Source organism: Prionailurus viverrinus, chromosome F2 (genome assembly GCF_022837055.1).
Source record: "Prionailurus viverrinus isolate Anna chromosome F2, UM_Priviv_1.0, whole genome shotgun sequence".
NCBI classification, from domain to species: Eukaryota; Metazoa; Chordata; class Mammalia; order Carnivora; family Felidae; genus Prionailurus; species Prionailurus viverrinus.
In genome coordinates, this window is record NC_062578.1 from 35,781,538 (window position 1) to 35,805,711 (window position 24,174).

Sequence of the window (24,174 nt, forward strand, 5' to 3'; positions counted from 1 at the left end):
TAAATTCATTAAATACATGAGTGAAGTCATATGGCATTTGTCTTTCTTTGATTTATTTTGTTTAGCATAATACACTCTAGCTCCATCCATGTCACTGCAAATGGCAAGATTTCATTATTTTTATGGCTGAGTAATTTTCCATTGTATAGATAGACCATATCTTCCTTATCTATTCATCAGTCAATGGACATTTGGGCTCTCTCCATTATTTGGCTATTATTGATAGTGCTGTTATATAAACTTAGGGGTGCATGTGCCCCTTTGAATCAGTATTTTTGCAACCTTTGGGTCAGTACCTAGCAGTGCAATTGCTGGGTTGTAGAGTAGTTCTATCAAGTATTTTCTCACAATTCTGTGAATCCTTCAACTCAATCTCTTTCCCTGTGTTTCCCCCCCACACTTATGATTTATTGTTTTGGATGCTAGAAAAGTTTTGAGGATAGAATACCAGGCACTTGACTAAGTTCACTTTACCAGGTAATCTCACTTCTGTATGGGAGGCAGTTAGTATTTGTGCAATTAAAATTGTCACTTAGATAAATAACAAGCAATACGTTTTATTGGGTGAAATTAATTGGGTGAATTTTATTTTCCTACTCATGGGTTTTCTTAGCCTTTATGAGCAATTTGTTAGTTTACTAGAAACTATTTAACATACTTATTAAATCAAGTAAAGCTAAAGAGATTATACTGTATATGAAAATAAGAAGTAAAATAGACTTCATTTTATAAAAACAACAAGCAATTCCAAATACTCTAAAAAAAGAAAAAAACACAAAACTCTTTAGTTAATGGAAAAAAAGGGCTTTTTAGTAATTAATCAATTGATTCATTCATAATTTACCTTTTTTAATGTTTAATTTTTTTTTTATTTTTGAGAGAGAGAGAGAGAGAGAGAGAGAGAGAATGAGCAGAGGAGGAGCAGACAGAGAGGGAGACACAGAATCCGAAGCAAGCTCCAGGCTCTGAGCTGTCAGCATGGAGCTGGACATGGGGCTCGAACTCACAAACCACGAGATCATGACCTGAGCTGAAGTTGGACTCTTAACCAACTGAGCCACCCAGGAGCCCCCATAATTTACTTCTTGTGGTGCTTTTAAGCCAAATCTAAAAATTTTAAGAAATCACACAATGCTTTCTAAATTTGACTTATATATGAGAATGCCTTAGAAGAAAACAAATTAGAGAGTTAAACATGATCATTGATTTTACTTCATTTATATTTCTAGTCAATATATACAGTTCATTTCAGAATATGAATAAGATACCTAACCTCATTCAACAGGTTTTACTTATCCGTTTCTATGCGTGCTATAGGGCGTGCACAAAATGACCAAAACACAGCAAAGCAAAACATGGGAAACATTCCTTACCTTTAAAGAAGACAAAATTCCCATCACTGTTTTCATAAACTGCATCGATACTAGGAGGCAAGCCCCGCCAGAAGTAAGTAATTTGCATGGGGTACCCATCCATCACTCTGTTGTTTCTCACTCGCCAAAACCACTGGTCCTGTAAAGCAAGCAAAAGCATCTCTCAACAAACATGCAGGCCTCCATGGCATTTCGCTGTGCAGTGGTGTAACATTTCCAAAACTAAACTAGTGTCATTTTCACTGTCTCACATCAAAGCAAAGAAGCATCTAATTAACTTGCTTACAGTGATCACAGTTATTTTTGGAGTTAACCACCAAATCTCTAATCCACACAGTGTGATTAAAAGATAACATAAGAATATTTAACTGTAGCATTTTACATTGTCTCCAGGGTCTTTTAGATGGAAAACCAGAAGTAGCACAGACAAGTCCCTGCCAGATTTGTGAATTAAGTCAGTTTTCCTGAATAAGAGAGCAGCATATGGATATGTATGCATTTATAGACATACACAAGATCTCACACCTAAAATGCTGGAGATGGAATAAAGAGGCCATCCTTCTTGATATGCCTACATTATACACATTCCCCCATGTAATTATAAGTAGAGTCCTCTTTCACCTTCAAATATGTTCTGGTTTGGATGATAAATTATATGGTGACCCTAAATGAACAAAGTTATCTTAAAAAAAATCATCACAGTGATTCCCATCTGGGTCAACTGCCTCTCCTATATACTTTCACAATATCCTGACTTCACTCAATCATAGCATTGGTCATTTTATATAAAAAGTGTCTACTCTTATCTCTAGTGAAAATACGTGACTTACCCCATAGCAAGTATTTATAAATGTTGTTGAATTAATCATTAGCTTGCACACAATATGTTTTGCCATAAATTCTTACTAATGGCAAAAAATTTTTCAAAAATGCTGTATTTGATTACATTAAAATATTTTCTATTGAAAATTTCAGAATAAGACTATTCAAAGTGCTTTAATATTGGAAAAACTAAGGATATTCTAAACTATGTTATTTTACTTTATTTCAAAATTTGTATTTACAGACAACATTTTGATTGGAAGTTATATATTTATACTACTTAGATAAGTATGTTTTACAAAAATACTTCCAACTCAAGTCTTCTCTGCTCTCCTTCCCTTACTTAGATATTAATAAGTGATTTATTATAGGGCTTTCCCAATCTTTTGGCTAATAATTGTTTAGCGCGACTAGATTTTCTAGGATTTGTCAGTTATTCATATGGTCATACACACACACACACACACACACACACACACACACACACAATCAACTGAGGATTCTTGGACTTCAGGTGGTATGATAAAAATGAACGTTTTCCCATCCCATCTAAATGAATCCAAATATAAAAATTTTCTTAGGATCTTTGGGTAATTGTACTTCATTCTAGCTATGCTGGGCTGTCTTCTCTACGGACGCTGTGATTTATAAAGAAGGAACTAGTTTAATTAACATCTCTAAGTTCATATCCTATTCCTGCTTTGTCTCTTAACAATGGTCATCCTGATCAAGACACTAGTCATTGGGTTATTACAAACTAATAATTGACTCATAGTGTAGTTACTGTTTTAAATATAAAGAACTTTCTGAGGACCTGGCAGATTGGTTTTTATTATTGTTAAAATTGTATTGAAACTAGTTATCTTATTTTCCTTTACAATTTTGTTTACAATTTTAGTTCCTGCTTTTTGTTTCTTCTTCAGACTTCAGCCATATTATAGCTTTAGCCACACATCTCTTTCCTGCCAACAGGAAAGAGACTAACCTCTTATATTTAAGAGGTTAATATAAGAGATTAACCTCTTATATTTTTAACCTCTTCTTAATAATTTTTTGGTGCCAGGTAGCTGGAATTAATACATATCTTGATTAAACAGACTTTAAAATACAAAGTTAGGCCATGAAAAGATTGATTCAGGGACATATATGTGGGCATGAAGATCCAGGGCTTACTGCTAATAGTATGTGAGCAGAAGATATTCTCATAATTTAAAAGAAAGCCAGCATTTTCATCTAACTACAACAAGAGCTTTTAACTGGGTGTTAAAACTATGTCAATCTCCGTATAAATTATTCTTAAATTCTATCTATCTATCTATCTATCTATCTATCTATCTATCCTAAAATAATAAATAAAAATGGCTAAATACCTACTGGATTCAGATAAAGAAATAACTGGCCATGGTTATTTATGGAACAATGAAATGGAAAGCTCTCTGAGCTGAAGGACAGAAAAACATCAGGGAAAAAGCCCGAACTGTATTCCAATTTTTCTCAGACAAGCACTTCACGTTGTTCTATCTCCCCAGTACTGAGACATGGCCATGGCTCTTTGGGACAGACGTACGCTGCTGTGTGAGGACAGGAACATAGCCTCAGCTTGCCACTACTATGGGGAAAAAATGTAAATTCTGCCTTAAGATAGGCATAGTCCATTTGCAAACATTCTGAAGGTAATATGGAATCATAGGTGAGTTCAGAACAACTTCTCATTGACAGCAGCCTTGGCAGAGAGTTATATAAATTGCAGATATTCACGTTGTGCTTCTATTCCACTTATCCATGTCTTCTCAGAGTGGTAGAAAGCAATGGTACAAGTAATTTGCCAAGCATTCTGTCACAGAGGATGTAAACATGTCACAGTCACTCTAGGTTGCCATTTCAGAAATGGGGCTTGCGAACGATTTTGTAGAAAGAGGATATTTAAAATGGTATTTAAGTCTCTATGCAAATTTCCCTTCTAAGTGAAACCTCCTCTCACCACACTACCTAAAACTGAATTCTCACACTCCACCCACCCACATGTGATTTCACTCCCCTCCTTTATTTTCCTGCACCATGTCGATCACTGTTTTAGCACAATGCATGTTGTATTTGCTGTTCATTCTCTCTCCACTAGAATATAAACTCCATGATGGCAAAGATATCTGTCTTTGTTCATTTGTGGTTTCCCGTTTCCACAAAAATGCCTTGCACATGGCAGAAGCTTACTAAATATTTCTCGAAAGAAAACGCGTTTATGGAGGAAAGGACCAAGTAAAGGTAAGTTATCCTTTTAGAAGTCAAAAGCTATGCAGATGTCACAAGAATACAAATGTTCTACTTCCATAGGCAGATGTTTAGTATATATTCCATTATTTTTAGAAAGGTATGATATGCAAAGGTCTTTGAACCATGCAGGAGAGAAACAAAATGTTTCACCCTTCCAAACAATGTACGTTTTGTTTTGGTCTTTGGTGTAAGGGGAAAGAAAGAAGAATCACCGAGCTCTAAATCTGTTGTTTCTATCTTGCCACTGGCCTTTTTTTGGCTACAGCTCTTATAAAAGGGGGTGGAAGGAGTGGAAGTATACCCTAAAAATAATCAAAACTAGCACATGTGCAATGTCAACTTCTAGAAAAAAAAAGCACTTAAACATTACCAAGGAGGAATTCCTAGTTAAACACCAATATTACACGTTAGCTACAAGTTTACACAGATTTTTTTGTTCCGTATAGCATGGGATCCAGGCAGACCACCTTGTTCACATAGATAACAAATACACAGAGTACTGCAGGCTATATACCACGAAGCAATAACACACATGAGGAACTGGGTTTGCTTTTTTTTTTTTTAATTCCCTTTAAAATTCTGTTTTTTTTTTAAATGTTTATTTTGGACACAGAGAGAGAGAGAGAGAGAGAGAGAGAACGTGAATGGGGGAGGGGCAGAGAGAGAGGGAGACACAGAATCGAAAGCAGGCTCCAGACTCTGAGCCCTCAGCATAGAACCCAATGTGGGGCTCAAACCCACCTCCCCCGACATCATGACCTGAGCCGAAGTCCAATGCTTACCTGACTGAGCCACCCAGGAGCCCCATATCTCTTTGTTTTTTTTTTTTTTAATGTTTATTTATTTTGAGAGAGAGAGAGAGAGAGAGAGAGAGAGAGAGAGAGAGAGAAAGCATACGAACCAGGGAGGGGCAGAGAGAGAATCCCAAGCAAGCCCCATGCTCTCAGCACAGAACCTGATGTGGGGCTCGATCTAATGAACCATGAGATCATGACCTGAGCCAAAATCAAGAGTCAGACGCTTAACCATCTGAGCCACCTAGGCGCCCCTAAAACTCTGTCTTAATACAGGCATATTGTTTGCTGACAACTATGGAGAAAAAGGATCCTCCTGCTGTCTGAAGAGGGTGCTATTTTCAGACTTTTTAGAAACCAATTAGTAGACCTGATCTACTTTTACCTCTCTTCTGATACATAGATTCATTATTTAGCCAACAACTTGATGTAAATCTATGAATGCCTCGTATGTCTAAACTGAACATTACAGAAGGCATCATTGGTTCCTCAGCCCTCGCCTGCCACTGTGGGCTTCCTCCAGCCTTCCCCACCTCTGAAATAGCATCTGAAACCTCTTGATTCCTTGCCATCTTCGCTGTCACCATCCTACTCCGAGCTGCCACTGTATTTCACCGAGATGAGTGCGATGCCAACTCAAAGCTCCCGGTCTGTCTCCTCCTGCATCCAAAATGGAATTCAGACTGGGTCCCTGCCTCCAGCCCGTGCACAACCACTGCAGGTCCCTTTTGTGCTCATGATGTTTTAGTGACATCGGCATTGTTTCAGTTTCTGATAGAGTAAAGCTCTTTTCTTCCTTAAGACTTCTCCTATGCAGTTTTCTCCACTTTGTTCTTTCCCTTCCTCACACACTTCATCCGATGAAGTGTGAATCATCTGTTCATTTTCAGCTGAAATTTCCTTTGCACAAAAAGGTCTTACCTGCCCGCTGACTGAAACCAGGTGACCCTGTTATACTGTTTCATAGTAGTCTGTAATTTCACTTCACAGCACTTACATAATCTGTTGCTGTATTATCAATTTTATTTTATTTTTATTTTATTTTTATATTTTTTTTAATTTTTAAAAAAAAAATTTTTTTTTTCAACATTTATTTATTTTTGGGACAGAGAGAGACAGAGCATGAACGGGGGAGGGGCAGAGAGAGAGGGAAACACAGAATCGGAAACAGGCTCCAGGCTCCGAGCCATCAGCCCAGAGCCTGACGCGGGGCTCGAACTCACGGACCACAAGATCATGACCTGAGCTGAAGTTGGACGCCTAACCGACTGCGCCACCCAGGCGCCCCTGTATTATCAATTTTAAAGTGGTACAGTCTTCCCCCTGCTCCACTGTGCTATATGCCCAAGTAGGGGCAGTATGTTTCCTTAACACTGAATGATCAGCTTTGGGAGCTATGTCTGGCATATTGTAGGAGACCTACACACATGCTTAAAGAACAAATTCCTCTATTTTTTCTGAGGATTGTTCCTCAGAATCTGAGATTATTCCTCAATATCTGAGATTGTTCAAACCAAGCTAACTTCTTAATAGGAGTATCAGACTATTTATTAAAATGATATTCTTACCATGGAAACTCACCAGCTATGGGGGGGGGGTGGGATAGAGAAACACGTTTGTCTATACATATAGATTTGTTTACAAGCAATCATGTACTGTTTCTGAGTGGCCTAGAGAGTGTCTGGGAAATCTGATGTCCAAAATGAACCTGGTACCTATGAAAAAAAATCAAACATGTAGTAATAGTGAATGAGAGACAAAGTCATGGCAATAATAAGGGAAAGGGCAATTTATATGAATGTTTAAAGGGGAGAGGAAGAGATGGTGGCTTCTGCTCTGTTGGTAGGCCTGTATTTCCTTCTACTGCTTCTCACGGCAGAATGAGATGTCTGAGACACCAGGTGAGTGCTCTGAACCCTGGACCCACCCTTGCTAGCCAGACTTACCAAGTGGTCTCACAGGACTGGAGGTTGGGAGGGAGCAGTGCATAGGAAATTATGGAATCTGGGCAAGAAGGAGCCAGCAATGAGTTCTGAGCCTTAGACAGACATCCAAATGTTTACCAACCTAAGCCACTGCTTGTTTGAAGGGGCAAGAGAAATGAAATGGAAATTTGAGAAAAAGATAATTGATGGCCATGCTGGAGTTACACAAAGGAAAAATATGCTTTGGTACAGGTGCCCCATTCAACTGACCCACTGCCTTAGATACACTTCAAAAGCACACAGTGAAAGCAAATTATCACAATTTCTTATAAAATTTAGTATTTAAACATGTTTAATAATGCCACATACTTGACCAAGCTCATACATAATTACTGAATCTACTGGAATAAAAATTGATAATGATAAATGCCAATTATTAGGTTAATTTATTCACTGTTAGCAATGTATATTACTAAAAATCAGCCCATAACTTAGCTGCTGTTTTTTTAAAAAAGCTTATTATATTGAAGTAACTGTAGATTCACATGACAGCTATAACAAATAACAGATTTCTTATACTCTTGCCTAACCTTCCCCAATGACAACTCTTACATAATATCAAAGCTAAGAAACTGGAGATTGATACAATCCACCAATATTATTAAAATTTTACATGCATTCCTGTGTACATGTGTGTATTTGTGTTTATTTTAGCATTGAAAGTGTATCATTACAATACGGAAATATGGTAGTTGCCACCTTAGCCAAGTGATCAAGATTTGTTTCAGTCAGAAGGCAACTTTGATATTATGTGCCCCCTAATGTGATACATAATAGAGTAGCCAGGCATTGAAAGGCACAGAATCGTTTATGAAGCACACACAGATAGAAGTCAAACATGTTTAAAATAGAATGTAATTGAGCTTTTACACCTAACTTCTTCCAGTTTATAGGAATAAAGGAATAAGTTAAATGACATTTAAAGGAAGCAATCAAGCACATTCCAGAATGTGGCATGTTTACAGGAAAACTGGCCTGGTCTCAGCAAGAAAAAAAAAAAATATGGGAAAAGCCTGGGAAGAATGATTAGTTAAATATCTAAATAGACCTGACAACCAAATGCAATGCATGGGTAATCCCTAGATCCTGTATATTTTTTAAAATGTTTATTTATTTTTGAGAAAGAAAGAAGGAGAGAGGGAGAGAGAGAGGGAGAGAGAGAGAGAGAGAGAGAGAGAGAGAGAGAGATCCAGAGGATCCAGAGCGGGCTCCCCACTGACAGCAGAGAGCCTGATGAAGGACTTGAACTCATGAACTGTGAGATCTTGACCTGAGCCGATGTCAGACACTCAACTGATTGAGCCACCAAAACTTAGATCCTACAGTTAAAGATGAAGTTTGATGATATCAACAACTTTCCTTCAAAGGTTTAACCAAAAGCTTAGGCAGTCATGTTGCATGGCTCACATACACACAGAAGATACAGGCAAACACTAACAGTTGTTAAATTTAGATGTTAAGTGTGCATGTATTCATTCTTCCAACTTTTCTGTTTTTGAAATTTTTCATAACAAAAAGTTTAGAATATACACTCATTTAAAAAACCTGAAAATACATAGGCAATTCCCTTATGATAAAATATTATTATATTATCTTCATAAGTATTTGTGATGGCTAAATAGCATTCTGGCTAGCAAATGTAAGATTAGTAAGGCTCCATTCTAGCCATTTAAATTTGCTACTATAAATAATACTGCAACCAACACGAAACGAAACTATGTTCCGTGCCATTTAATTGCAATTCATGCTCCATTCAACAGTAACATGTGAACTAGAAATGTAAAAATCTCACCTTATAAAACCCCAAAAATATAAAGTCATTAATTTGGTTTCACACTAAACTATTGTATTCAAATTTACTGCCTGTACTGAGAATTGTAAAAGGTATTGTAGTATTTAAAGAAAGAGAACAAGGCCATTTACATTTAATTAGCTATATTTCTTTTTCAACATTGGGAAAGAAAATTGGAGGAAAAAAATCTAAGGGATGCTTAATAGATGTATCTGGCAAAGACAATGCCATTCTGAGAAGTTTTCATTATCTTATCACAAGAGCTGACACAAACCGGATTTTGGTCTATAAACCTTAGGAGAAAACCTGTTCAAAGCAACCACTAAAATGCACTTTTTCGCCAAGGCAGGCATGAATTTCTGCAATGATTTTGCAAGCACAATTTTCAGGGCTCATCAGGCAAAGATGAACCAGATGTGATTCTGGGAGAAATAACGCAGCAGCACATCTTGACATGTCTGAAGAGGGGCAGAATATGCTATCCCCAAACGTGCCACTTCGGCATGCAGATATTTTCAGCTGAAGGCAATCAAGACCCAGCAGATTCAAGACAAAAATTCACCTCTCTCTTAACTACCTAAAAGAATTTAGATAGGGGGCCTGGTGCAAAAGGAGAGATATTACCAGAGATAACTTTTTATCTGAACAAACAACACATATGGCAGGGCAAACATCTAATTACCAAATATCTGCTTTTCTTATGTCCTGTGAATGTCCCTCGTCCCCTTTGAAGAGGTCTCTTATTTTCATGGAGCTCTATACATATAGAATTAATTTTTTTTCCTCCTGTTAATCTGTCTTATGTCAATTTAATTATCAGATGAACCAAAGAACCTACAGGGAAAAAAGGAAAATTCTTCCACCTCTATGGGTCAAATCACTTTGGATAGTGTCTGCATTTTAAAAATGTTCAAAATACAGACTCACTATGATAGGGGAAGGAAGTAACATATTAACAGGTGACTCTTCTAAATCATTTCAAAATTCACAATTCTGGAATATTCCTTCATGTCTTGGACTATTTTCAAAGAAGAATCTGTGAGAATTAGCATCTGGATTTAGAAATGTAAATTATTTTAATAAATAAAATATATTTGTGTTTCAAAGGAAAGGAGATGGCATTTGCGGAATATTTTGTTTACTACTTGTGTTAAATGTAGACAACACCTTTTATAGTCTCCAAATGGTAAAAAAAATCCTTTGTTTTTAGATTAATTCATACTGAAAAATCTAGACACCAAAAGGTTACATGATATGTCAGCTATGGGTCACTCTTTTGTTAATTAGTATTTCTTAAGTCCTGACATAAAGAATACTAATTTTTAAAACTTAAAAATTCATAATTATTCACCCATAATAGAACATATAGTAACATAAATATTTACAGCTTTTAATCCATTTATATATGTGAATAATGAATGGCAAAGAAACGTTCGTGTGCCACAAATGTGGTTTGGTCCTAGAACAGAAAGCTCCGAGGTGAGAGAGAAAGATGTGTGTGTGTATGTTGACCCTGCTTTCTTTTTAGGTCCTCACACCTTTGTACTTGTTTCTTCTTGCATTTACTCTTGTTCAGAAACCACTTTGCGATGGTTATGATGCAGAGAAGAACAGTGTACTAAAAAATGTTTCATCACTACACTGCATTTAAGGTAAGGAGCCTCAAATTCCATATGTAATTGTACCGCACAGTGCTAGGACTTTTGCTTCCTTGCTCCCCAACCCCCCTTCCCCCGACACACACCTCCTTTGGGATCTAAGGATCATGAATATTGGCGGAGAGATCTAAATTTCAGTTCACATATCATATAATTAAGTGTTGAAAAATAGAAAAGGTTTCATTCCTCCCACTGCACTAGCAGCTTTAGCTTCCAAAAATATGAACTCTTTAAGAATGTACATTCAATCTAGAGGGGAGCAGAGGCAAACAACTAATTTCAAAAGACTGTGAAATGCTGTTACTGCTGCCTCTATGAAACAGAAACTACCACTTAGTGAATATAATGAGCCGGAAAACAGCTGTGTCATTAGCACACCTATCAAGAATTACCATCACTTTAGTTTTGACCTGAAGAAAGATGTTTCATTTGCAATAAAAACTATGTTCCTGCTGAATCAAGTATACGGCTATTTTTACTCAAGGTACATAGGGCGGTGTATTCAATTTAGTTTTTAACTACCTAATCTAAAGTGGTCTTTCCTCAATTTTTTTTCCTCTCAACTCATCATGTTTTATTTGCTTCACAATACCTATTGTTCTCTGAAATCATCTTTATTTGTTTGCTCACCTGTCTCTCATCAGAGTATGCACCTCATCTATCTTATTCAAACATTGTTTTCCTCAGCCCTGGAACAGGAGCCAGCATGGGGTGCTGAATAAGTGTTCAAAGATAGAGAAAACCAGGCAGTGGAAGACAGAAGACACATCAGCAAGTCTTTTCCTCAGTCTGGATGCAGGGGGACTGGTTGGTCAATATTTAGTTTAAGCATCCCCACGGAAAGGCTTTCTCAGGCCCTCTTTACTACCCCTCTAAGCATCGCACATCTACCAGCATACTTAGACTATTGCATGGAAATTATCCATCTGCCAGTTTGTTTCTAGGTGTTACTCTCCTTCCCATGAGTATCATTATCATTCTTTGCTCTCTCTCTCTCTCTCTCTCTTAGACTTAATTCAAGCAAGCTTTACTACCTTGGGGGATATTTACTTAAAACAAAGCCTCTATTCTCCAAGGACTATTCCTGCCCTTTAGGTAACCTTTCTGTTTATTCTCATTGCATTTTGTAGAGCAGGGGTGGTCATGCCATGGAGGGTAGGAAAGAGACGGTTCATGATATCACATAGGTATAATCAGAGGGTTGAGCTACTGCTGTGGAGTATTATTATCTTTGGCTTCTTCTTCAAACACAAAAGGAAACTCACTGAGCTCAAAGAATGTGGGTAGTGCAGACAATCAGCAATAAAAATAATGCACTGGGCAGAAGCAAAGAGTCATCAACAGACTCCACTAAAAAGCTCTGAGTAAGTGCAGAGGCTTGGGGTATGTAGGGGGGTGGGGGTGGGGGGGCAAGGAAGGGCAGCTGATGCCCAGGAGAGAATGTGCCAGAGGGAAACGTCTTTCTCCTTTCAAAGGGACACAAAGCTAGTTGTCAACAAATTAGGTGTTTAAGGCCTATGTTGAATTAGAGGTTTGCTCCTAAGAGATAAGGGTAGATTGGGCAGAGAACTCCCAAGGAATTACAGAGCAAAAAACCCTGAAAGATTCCTAAGTGACTTTGTTTCAGGGTTCAGGAACACTTGTTGCCATAACAGGAGAGACTGATCCTCATTACCATTGCCTAATTACTTTATGCTAATATACTCCTGAAAACATTCCTTCTGTTGCCAATGTTTTGCTGTGGTTTATTTACTTGAAAACGAAGGTCAAAAGGTAACTGCCCTTCCTTAAACTCAAAGGAAATCCTCAACAACCTGATGTGCCATAAAATAGTGATGGAGTTCTCAGGCAGTCCGTGGGAAGTCAGATTATCACAATCATTAACAAATGGAAAGCACTATGCTACTGGTTCATTTCTATCAAGTGAAACAAATATGAATAAGCACTATTTGCTTACTGTTGAGGGGGGAAAAAAGGAGAAAATTCTCCCAAATAAAAATAAGTAAATAACTTTCCAAATTAGTAGTTGAACAACTACTATGAAGCCAAATAATTTTTGAAAATTATTCTAAGTAATAAGGAGTCTCGTGACAGAAGATTAAATATAGTATATAAGATTTGATGTTGGGGCGCCTGGGTGGCGCAGTCGGTTAAGCGTCCGACTTCAGCCAGGTCACGATCTCGCGGTCCGTGAGTTCGAGCCCCCCGTCAGGCTCTGGGCTGATGGCTCGGAGCCTGGAGCCTGTTTCCGATTCTGTGTCTCCCTCTCTCTCTGCCCCTCCCCCGTTCATTCTCTGTCTCTCTCTGTCCCAAAAATAAATAAACGTTGAAAAAAAAATTAAAAAAAAAAAAAGATTTGATGTTTTGACAAAATAAAGAAGTTTAACATGGTAATATTTTTGCATAAAAGAGATAAAATGTCTCTCACTTGGCTGGAAGATTTGTAAATTGAGAGAAATTTCAGAAGCTTCTGACAGTGAAGAAGTGAAGAAGGATGTGTTGACTGGGCTTTCACAGGAAAACTTTAGGGGTAGTATGGAAAAGGAAGTTAGCACACATCATACCAAAGGAGAGTACAAAATAGTCTATGTCCCATCAGGTTAATGGTGATGATGGGCAAGAGAGGACATATCTTCTGGGGAGAAGAGGAAATGAGGTTTGAACACCGGAAGTGTAAGTGGCACATGAGGGTGGGTGGGTGCTCTAGGAGGGGTGGGATGGTAACTAAGAGTGGTAATTCTAGAATCAACTGCACAGAATGCAATATGAAAACAGCAGCTTGATGGGGCATCCAATGCCAAATCAATAAAATACAATGTATAGGAAGACAGACATAGAAATGATGGACTAAAATAAGGAGGAAATGAAGTGAAAAGAAATGTAGAATTAGAAGCGTCTGACAGAGATTGTGCTATAGCTGGGGAGGGTTAGAAGAGAAAACATTATTAGGAGGTCAGGAGGGAAGCACCTTGGCAGTGTCTGGAGAAAAGAAGGAACTTGAGTTAGATAAAACAGTATTTGGTAAATAAGGAAACACACATTCCCGAGTGAGGATTATCAAGTGAACAAAACAATATTGCAGATAATAAATAAATAAATTAGGTGTTAAAAACTGATAAAAATACAAGTGTCAAAAAAGAGAAGATGGGTTTATGTAAAATACTTATGTGAAAAAATCCCTCCGTGCTCAATATAGCCTGTGTTTCAAGTGCACATTTATGCTATGCCCATTTAAAATTTGTCTGTTGGGGGATATTGATGAAAGTTCCAGGATAATTAAGACTACGTAATCCTGCCTGTATTTCTTCATGAGGATTCAAATTGACATGGAAGTAAGGAGCAAAACCTGTTTAGGTGAGCAACCTGATTATTTAGTTGAGCAAATTAATTTTTTTTCTGTCTTTTGCTTATATATGAAGACCAAAATAAATTCCTATTTCTCTTTTATGCAACGTTTCAGAGCTTTTCAACTTTTCTTGAATTTTATTGTGTGGTTCAAAAAGAATTTGCAATTGTAATTAGTTTTACAGACATAATGAATATAGATGAATCTCACTTTCTGCTACATATTTATTCCTGAAAATTTGGTTATTGATTATTTTGTGAAGAAAACACCATTTTAATAGAACTAAAAAGGTTTAATATTTAAGTGAATGATATTAAAGAAAAGAATCATTTTAATTAAATATTATACTCTATCCAAAATTAAATAAAAACAATGTAAAGCCATTGTTATTGATACAGTGTTTCTAAATGTTAGACATTTGTGCCTTAGATTTTGTATCGGGCAATATTTAGAGCATTATTTTCTGAAAGGAGAACTGAGTTAGCGAGCTATCTTCTGCATAAAGGGAGTGAGTTGGTGATATATGGTCCAGCTCATGTATCTTTTAGTCCTCAAACTCATTAGTAGAAATTATCCATTATTTGATAACAAAAATTACTTGCATATTCCTGTTATAACTAAAAATGTGTTCACAAGATATATTTTTATAGAACTTTACAAAGTATGCATTGCTTCATTCAATTCCAAAGCCAAAGTTGACAACTAGAAAAAAAAAGATGGCTTTGAGTAATATTTTAATTATTACTAGCCTTAGTGGTTTGAATAAGTCTCATATGATCTAGTTTATATAAAACTAATATGACTACCAAATGCCATTCTCAAGCATGTATATTTGAGTTCAGTCTGCCAAGCTAGAAGAAAAAACATAATGTTTCTGGAAAATCTTGGAAATGAGAAAGTCTTTCTTCTTTTCTATTAACCTTACAAAATGCATTATCACCTACAGGAACTTCACTTTGGGGCAGTAAACATTATTGCTTTCTTTTTTTTTTTTTTGACATTACTTTTACTTTCATAGCTGATTTCTATAGCATTATTTTTTAAGATTAGTAATAATCATAATTACATAAAATATTCATTAGTATGATAAAAATGAGATATTTTCTGCTGCTAATGACCAAAAAATAATATAGATTATTGCTTTGCAATATTTTTATGCTATCATTCATTCATTCTTGTTCATGACTTCTTTTTCTTTTTCTTTCTTTCTTCCTTCCTTTCTTTCTTTCTTTCTTTCTTCCTTTGGAGGGGGTTTAACAACAGTAATAACTACTTTTTATTCCAAAGATCTTTTCAGATTTTTTCTTCCTCAATCAGATTCCATCACTACTTTTTTCTTACTAGTCAGAAATAGCGGAAATTATGACCGTGAACACAAAACACATCAGAGGAACAGAGACTAATGCTTTTCAATTTAATAGCCTTTTGTACATTGTTCTGGTTCAGTTCTTCCCTATGTAGAGTATTGCACCATTACCTCCAAAGTCAAAGCGAGTAAACTATATTTCATCCTGTGCCAAAGGAAAAACAAATGGGAAGTGTGGTGGCAGCGAAACGACTAAATTCATTATAAACATGTTGTGTTTGCGACATGCTTTTAACCAATAAAGTATAAATTAAGATATAAATGCTTCATTTTTACCTCTTATACTCCCAAAGATGTGGCTTCAGAATTTTAAGGAATTGATTAATTTGTATGGTCTGAAACACTGATAAATTATTGAAGATTAATTCTCTAGACCTGCTTTGTCAATATGGTAGCCATTAGCCGCATGTCACTATTTACATTTAAATTAAATTAAGTATAATTTAAAAATCAGTTCCTCAGTTGGACTAGTTACATTTGAAGTGCCTAATAGCAACATGTAACTAGTGGCTACTATTCTGGACCCCATATCTACATAAAGCATTTTCATCATTGTAACAAGTTTTATTGAACAGTGCTGCTTCAGTCCTTGATGAACATTGTAATTTTTCCCCCCACATACTGATTTGTTTCAAAGCTTTGGTATTGCCAATAAAATCAATTCTTAAATGCAGTAGTGGTCCAAAGTATACGAAAATGTTGAGTGAGACAATCCTAACGTCCCAGTGTTTCTAGAGCCAATCTTTAGCAGAAACACTATGACTATTGATCAAGAACTTGGAATCTTTCTACAGCTTTGTTGGTAGAGTCAACTGAAATGCGAATTGTGGTATCCTAAGTAGAGGTGCCATGACTACAACTTTCAGCCATAAAACCTTAATGTTATTTAGAAGCGGGTCTAACTGAAATGTTATTTCCTCGTATCTTTGCATCGCTAGTCACTCTTGCTGTTTAAGCCTGAATGAAAATGTCACCTCTTCAGAAGATCCTTCAAACTACAGTATCCCCTTCCCACCTGCCCCAATGCCTAACATCTATCATATTGCTCTGTTTCATTTTCACCACTGAATTTACTGATTGCTTCTATACTTATGTATATTTATTTGATTTTGATTGTATCCTCCTCTATTCAAATAAATCTTGTTGTAGGAGAAAGATTTTGTGATGTTCACTGCAATATCCCAGATCCTAGAAGGCTTCCAGGCAAGAGCAAGAGCTTATAAATATTTATCACACAAATAAATCAATGGATGCATTGGACAAGAGATGGAGATTAAAGTTATCCACGGTGGAAATGTGCTTTTGTAAAATATAAAGGCATTTTTTTTCCAAATAAAAAATACATTTTCCCTTTTTCCCCAATTTAATCTTTATTATTAATATTTTCCAAACTTTTTTTTGAAATGTAGTAACTTCAAAGTCATACTTTATACACAAAATTTTCCTTTATGGAAGTTAAGTAAGAAGTTAGCCTGTAATAGATGAGACTGGCCATCTGGAACAATAACCCACTCAGGAAATGGAGGGTACTTCTTGGGGAGCCTGGGGATTCAAATCTATTGAAGAATGACTACGGTATGTAAGTCTCAGGTCCTAACTGTTCTAAAGAAATCCTCTGTAAGTGGAAGTTTTAAAAATGGGTGACTCTGACTGTACATTGTCTAGAAAAGAGGGTACAAATAGGCAGATTTTGGTGAGAGGGACTCAATACTAGGGGAGGCATGTCTGGAAAACTTAACAGACGTGACCGTGTACAATTTCAACTATGTGCTAGCAGTAACACCAGGAGTATCAGCCTATCAAAAAATGATGGCTCCAGGGACACCATTCAGATTGTCCAAACTGATTCACAAACAGCCTTCTGATTATAATGTGGCTTATAACACAAAATTTTCTTGAGCACAAATAATTCATATTTTTCTTCATGATAGTTATAATTATCGTTGTAAATTGGTAAGTTATAATTTTTGATCATGCATCAGCCAGTCTTTAGTGACTTTAATTTGTTAACTTTAGAGCCTGAACCACTGAGGCAGCCTGCCCATAAACTCAAGGACTTGACCTTGAAACAGTGACTTTCACCACTGAATAACAGTTGGCCTCCATCCTAGACATTTTTAGCATCTCCAAGTACCATAATTCTGATTTATGCTACCTTAATTTTTTTCTATATCCAGAGTTTGGTTGTTCTTCCCATTTTTTACAAATGAAATTTAATATAAAAGTTTTTCAAAAGTTAAAAAAATAACACAGCAAATTGTTGATGGTTTAAAATAACCCCCAAATAGCATTTTTAAAATCAGAAGTGACATCACCTTAGGTCTTACCTGGATAGGCAGATTACAAATGCTTAAGTTTTATACCTTGTTTCAGGAGTGTCTGGGTTACAGTTGAACACAAAATTCAACTTTTACCAGTGTTTTTCCTTTCGATTTTCATGTATATACTAGCAATTTCAATGATGCTATATATGTTTCATGTTTGAAATGCATAATTAAAGATCTTTAAGAAAACAATCTGTAGATGCTGTATCAGTCTCTGCCCAAAACCCACACTAAATTCTCACTTTAATATGAAGTACCATGACATTTATTTAGCATAAGGTGGGTCTGTCTTGGGCCGAGACCAGAGCAGAGTATGTTACTGGAAATAACAGAAAGAGCTCTTTATTTCATGTGCGACATAACCACATATTGTGGGTTCTTGGGGCAGCACTATAGTATATTTTTAATGTAGGATAATTATATTCATTTCTTTTCCCCAAACATGCTTTAGCTCTAAAATAACTATTCTGTGTTGGTTTCCCCTACATAACCAAACAGAATCCTTTCAAATAACAAATACATGCAAAACACCACAGATTCTATTGACAAATATTATTACTTCCAAAATGATTTATTATTTTTGTGCTATTATTGATTTGTGGACTAATTTATAAAAAGATAGAATTATCTGAGAATTATTGATAGAATTAGAAGAGTGAAAAGAGTATCATATAATGATATTGTTAACTAATTTTTTTTACTTCACATTAACATTATTTTTAATGCCAAGTAAGAGAGGTTAGTTACTGCTTTATTTTCAAATATTTTTATTGACCCAAATTGTAAAACATAAGGTACCCAAAAGAAATAGTACATTTTCCTCTCCTGTTATATTCCGACGATTCTTTAGTTTATGTAGCACAGACCCAGGGTTCACAATGCCCCTTTATTTTTATAATTTATAAAATATTTATGACGTTGCAATACACAGCTCTCAAGGAAATGAAAGAGGTAGATATTGACCAGCAACACATCCCAAAAGAAGTTATGTCTTTCTTTCCCTCGTCCAACACTTCAAAAACATAATTTCAAACTGAAAGGTCAGCAGTAGGAAAGTTTGTCCATTTTCTTTCCAGGTCTCATGGAAAACTATTAGTTCCTTGTACCGGAGTGGCAGTTAATAGGTTTTACTTGGTGTGGTATGCAAAGCCTCTCTGTGTGCCAACATGAAAAGGGCCTTTAAAGGAATGTCAGCAGCTTCAGAAACTGCTTGTCAAAAGGATTTCAGTTTTCTTTCTTTGGCCTCCCTAACCACTTTCAAAGGTTCATTTCATTCCTGTAGTTTCCATATTATTAACGCATGTAGCTTGCAACTGTAATTCGGGGTGGGCTACATGGTTACAAAATTATAGAGAGTTGATTAGGTACAAAAATAAAAGGCAGAGCTTCACAGATTTTACAGTATGTTAATATTTCACTGCTGGCAATGGCTAGTGGTGGAGCAGAAAAGAAGGCAACAATTTGCTGAAAGGCATTTAAAAAATATCTATTAATTTTGCCTTGAAAATTGCCCTAAATCTTTTGCAAGTTTATTGTAATTATTACAATTACAGATAGACTGAAATGTCCACAGGGTTGTTTTGTTTTGTTTTGTTTTGTTTTTTCTTCTTTTGCCCCTGGAAACAAAGCCAAATAGCATAGTAGGTTATACAGACTCAGAGCCTTGGGTTCTGGCTTTGATTCTAGCCTCTGGCTTTGGTCTTCTGTACATCAGGGCAAGTCACTTATCTCTGTGATCTCAGGTCATAGAGATACATGCCACACACACCTTACGGAAAGGATATTTGACTTCCTCTTTCAGTTTAGGCATAAAGTTGTAGGGAAAATGGGGATTACTGACAAGTTTCCAACTCTGTTAAACTTATAGGAAAATTTATAGGAGTGGCTATCCTATTTACAAATATTTAAAAGATGAACAACAACAAAAACCCCTCTTGATGAATTAGTGAGTATTGTCTCTACAATTATTTTCTGCTCTCATGAAACACACTTCAGAACTGAGTACATCCCTTAAACATGAATCTATTCCTGATTATCTAATGATTCTATGAAAATGTAAGGGTGTCCCTGAAAGTATCTTCTTGAATAACATTGTCAAATTATTAGCTGAGCATTCAAGACTTTTCAAATCACTGATTATCAAGTATTCATTCATTTAATAATGACCTATATTTCACCTCCAAAAGCCTGGTGCTTTGCTAAGCATTGGGAATAGAGCAGTAAATAGGAGAGTGGTATAAAAAAGCCAACTGTAACTTGTTAAACTTTAAGCACACAACAACTTTACTTCTATTTGCACCTCATAAAGTTTTAAAACAGAAAATGATGCTATTCCTGAAGCATCATTAAAGGACAAAATAGTCAAAATACTGTTTATTTACATTGTTGTAGAATATTCATTGTATATGTCTACAATCTCTTATTCATGATTTTAAGATTCAGACAGCTTGAAAAAAGAAAGTTTTTCATGAGTTCGGAACAAATTTATTTGGCAGAGAACCTGATGTGAACTGATATGAGACTTTTTAGAGATTTTTAAGTCTGGTTTATTGGGACTATTTGTAAGTTTCAATGAAGCAATACTGAGTTTGATTATGGGTTATTTCCCTAGATCCCATATAAGTATTATGGAAGAAATGTTTAAAACACTGAATTATTAATAAAAAAAAACTGTAAGAAAAGTCATATTTGGCCACATTATATTAAAATAAAATCAATTCTCCAGTGTCTTTATTTCAAATTCAAATGCCATTAAAATGCCATTTTGATCCAAATTGAGAATTTTATTTTCTGCTTTCTTGTTTCTTCAAAGGATCAGTGCTTTTGTTATCTTTTGGTGTTTTAAAAATAAACAAGAAAAATAGAACTAGTTTAAAAAACAAGAAACTTAAGTTCTTGGTCTTGTCTGAGGCCTTAGGTATATAATTTACTACTGGACCAAGTGTTATGTCCAGAGATAGCCCCTGTCAAGAAGATCGATTAGAAGCCTTCCCAGCAGGCAATGTGAAGGCTGATGGAATTCAGAAACTATTCAACCCTTACATGAAAGTCACACCCTCCCGTAGTAAGTACCATCAAATATGGAGTTGTGTGACTGTATCTGTCTCTTGATTTCTTTAATTCTCAGACTCATTCATCATTAGAAACATGAGAAACGACCTAATATTTTATAAGTTCTAACACTGAAAAGACTGAAAGTGATATTTATTAGGTTCAGTAGAGCAGTTTTACCTTGGTCTCTGATATTTGAGCATATGCCCCCAGCAGTGAGAATTTCAGTGTGAGGTATGGCATTATGGAGGCAAAATACACTTTCCTAATGTTCGTTCTAGTTCTACCTCTTCACACACACAAAATAGTGTTTTGCACTTCATTATGCGGTGTTTTAAATATTTGTGGTCACCTGCCACAGCGCTTTTAGTGCTCTCTATTGGGAAATCAGCTCTTCCAACTTTTTTTTTTTTTAACATTTATTTATTTTTTGAGAGACAGAGAGACACAGAGCATGAGCAGGGGAAGGGCAGAGAGAGAGCAAGTCACAGAATCTGAAGCAGGCTCCAAGCTCTGAGCTGTCAGCACAGAGCCCGATGCGGGGTTCAAACTCACGAGCAGTGAGATCATCACCTGAGCTGAAGTTGGACGCTTAACCGAATGAGCCACCCAGTCTAACTTTTCTTGAGTTAACTTTTAATATGAGTTTTGATATACCAAATTGGGGAAAATGTTTTATGGTTGTAGTTGAAACTTTTTAGTACTTGAAAGGAAGAACAATAACTTCTTTTTAAGTTAAATCAGAATATGATCTATATTTTCCTTAGTAAGTAAGTTGCCAAGGATTGTTTCTATGTATGATTCATGCTACTCAAACATTCTATTCAAACTTTAGGAATAGAAAAAGACTGGGGTTTGGAACATGAGAACTCCCCATCCTTCCAATCTGTAGATGAAAATTCATCCTAAGGAAATCTACAGATCATTCTGGTAAAGAATTACAAAGCTACGTTCAGATTCAAGGAGGCATTACTAGTAGAAAAGGAAAATGTAATCACACATTACAAGCTATTTCATTTTCCAAAAAGTGAATTTAAACTGAAGAATGTCACTGAGTTTAAGAAATTTTGGGGATTTGGGTATTGACAAATTCCTAGAATTAGCCAAACTGTGAAATTAAGAGCATAGTCCTCCAGATTGCCAAGACTGCCCAAGACTTCTAACCCCAACTGCAAGGATGTAGTGTCCAACTATAACGTTAGAGGGAAAAGTCCTCACAGGACCATCCTCACTTCTCACACCAACTGTAAGTTCTGGGGTTCCCAACAACAATCTAAGATTTGAAGACTCAAACAACAACAACAACAACAACAACAACAACAACAACACCAAAAAAACCTCACTGGAAACGAGTATATTTCAAGGTTTCAGTTCTAAGGAACTGATTCAAAAAGTGGCATCTGAGAAGCTTCTACTGTCCTAGGGATGCTTTTCCATCCTGGCATCAGCGTGTGACAACATCCATGGGGTACTGCTACATAGGGAAGGGCACCTAAGCTTCAGTGTCTAGAGTTTTTATCAGTGCTTTATTTTGTAGGCATGTCAGACTGATTGACTGCCCCCATGGCTGGATTCAGTATCTAGGTCAACTGATACCCTATAACCTACCCTAAATCACATGACGGGTTTTACTGGTCTAGCTAGCCCCCACCCTAAAGGAAGACAATGCTATTAAGTATGACGTTGAATACCTCCACAAAGCCAAGGGCAAAAGGCCAGACCTGCTTATGGCCTAGACCAACTCTTTATAATATAGCAAGTATTTAATTCAAGGGTCAAGAACATAATTACAAATTTAAAAACAAAAACCCTGAAGCCAAACACTTAGTTGGAAATGACTTTTACGGAAGGGAAAGAAAAGTAGAGAACAACTTTAGCGCCCAGTATCATCATGGCCCAGCTCTAGTTTGACACATGTGAAAGTAAATCCAAGTACTATATTATGAAAGTCAATTTACCAATATAAAAAATAAAACCAGAATAAGTGAACAAGACTATAAATTTGTAACGAAAATTGTGAAATTTTGAAAATTGTGAAAACTTGTGAAAATTTTTGGATGTTCAACAAAATTATATGACCATTATTTTGTTCTCATTCTGTGAATAATAAATATGTGGGTTCTTTATGATGAACTGTTTACCTTAATCACCATAATGACAGCAAAATAAACTACCCTGTTATTATAACATCATTTTTTTCTTAGATATGCTGTAATAAGGGATATGTTCAAATTGAATTATTTACACAAAATCTAACTTACTGAATGCTTCACAGTAGCCACTCTATATACATATTCTAAGAATATAAGAATCAATTTATTCACTATGGAAAAATAGAATTATTTAAATAAAGCCAAAGAGGATGAGGAAGATGGGTGGTATTTAATTAAAACTTTACTTCCCAATCTTGACTTAAATTCCTCATACTTTTCAGGCTTCCCAGCACTTCTGATAACTATTACTTTGGTAACTGCACTCTTTAGAGACCTAGCCTTTAAGACACCTGAAGCTTCCAATATAACATATACCGACTTAAAGACATTTAAAACTGTAAAACTGACATATTGGTGTTAAGCATTAAAAAAATCCATTCTAAAATTTAAGGCAATGATGACAATGTCTCTCATTAGTACAGCTCTTTCAAACATTCGAATACACTTCACATATCTTACCTCATTGTGAGATGGATTATCCAGCTATCACTGTCTTATTTGATATCTCTGAAATACGTAGTCCAAACAGGAAATTCTCATCATGTTGACAATATCCTGGCACCAGAACCCATGCCTCCTGACTTTTAGCCTAAATATCTTTTCAACAGAGTGTATAGTTTTTCTTCAAATGAAATGGGGGTGGGGGGGGAGGACGGATAGCTCATTGTTAGTTCACCCATCTCTCAGAAAAGCCTTCACTGACATTACGCATTAGGTTTTAAAAACTAGAACAAAACAAATATTTATATGTGTTTATTGCACCAAATACTTTCTTTCCTTTGAACTAACTACAGGTACAATTTTACTTGTCTTCTGATTCGGTGATTAATGTCTATTTCCCACAATGAATAGTAAGCTCTTTAAGCAGGTGGCATTGGAGACAATGATGTTTATGTTAGAGATGAAACTCAGGCTCGGTTGTGGAATCCTCATCATGCAAGCCTGGGCTTTTCCATTTTTACCATATCCTAGTATATTTTCTTAAACACGATAGGGGCTCAATGCAGATTATCTAATAAATACATTAATTAAATATGACTATATTATCAATAACTGTTTCCCATATTTTCCTACATAAACCATTTCCCATATCATATATTTATGCAAGGAAAAGAAAATCTCCCATATAAACCCAAGAGGGAAATAGATGAATTGTCCTTACATGTATATTTAGAAAAC

General features: G+C 35.9%; 1 protein-coding gene across 1 annotated transcript in view; it reads right to left on the bottom strand.

Moving 5' to 3' along the window:
• Window positions 1–24,174, bottom strand: part of MMP16 (matrix metallopeptidase 16) — a 305,212-nt gene that overhangs the window by 51,304 nt on the left and 229,734 nt on the right. Inside the window, exon 7 of the mRNA XM_047842792.1 lies at window positions 1,374–1,512. Coding sequence (XP_047698748.1) covers window positions 1,374–1,512 — 139 coding nt within the window. The remainder of the gene's footprint in view (window positions 1–1,373; window positions 1,513–24,174) is intronic.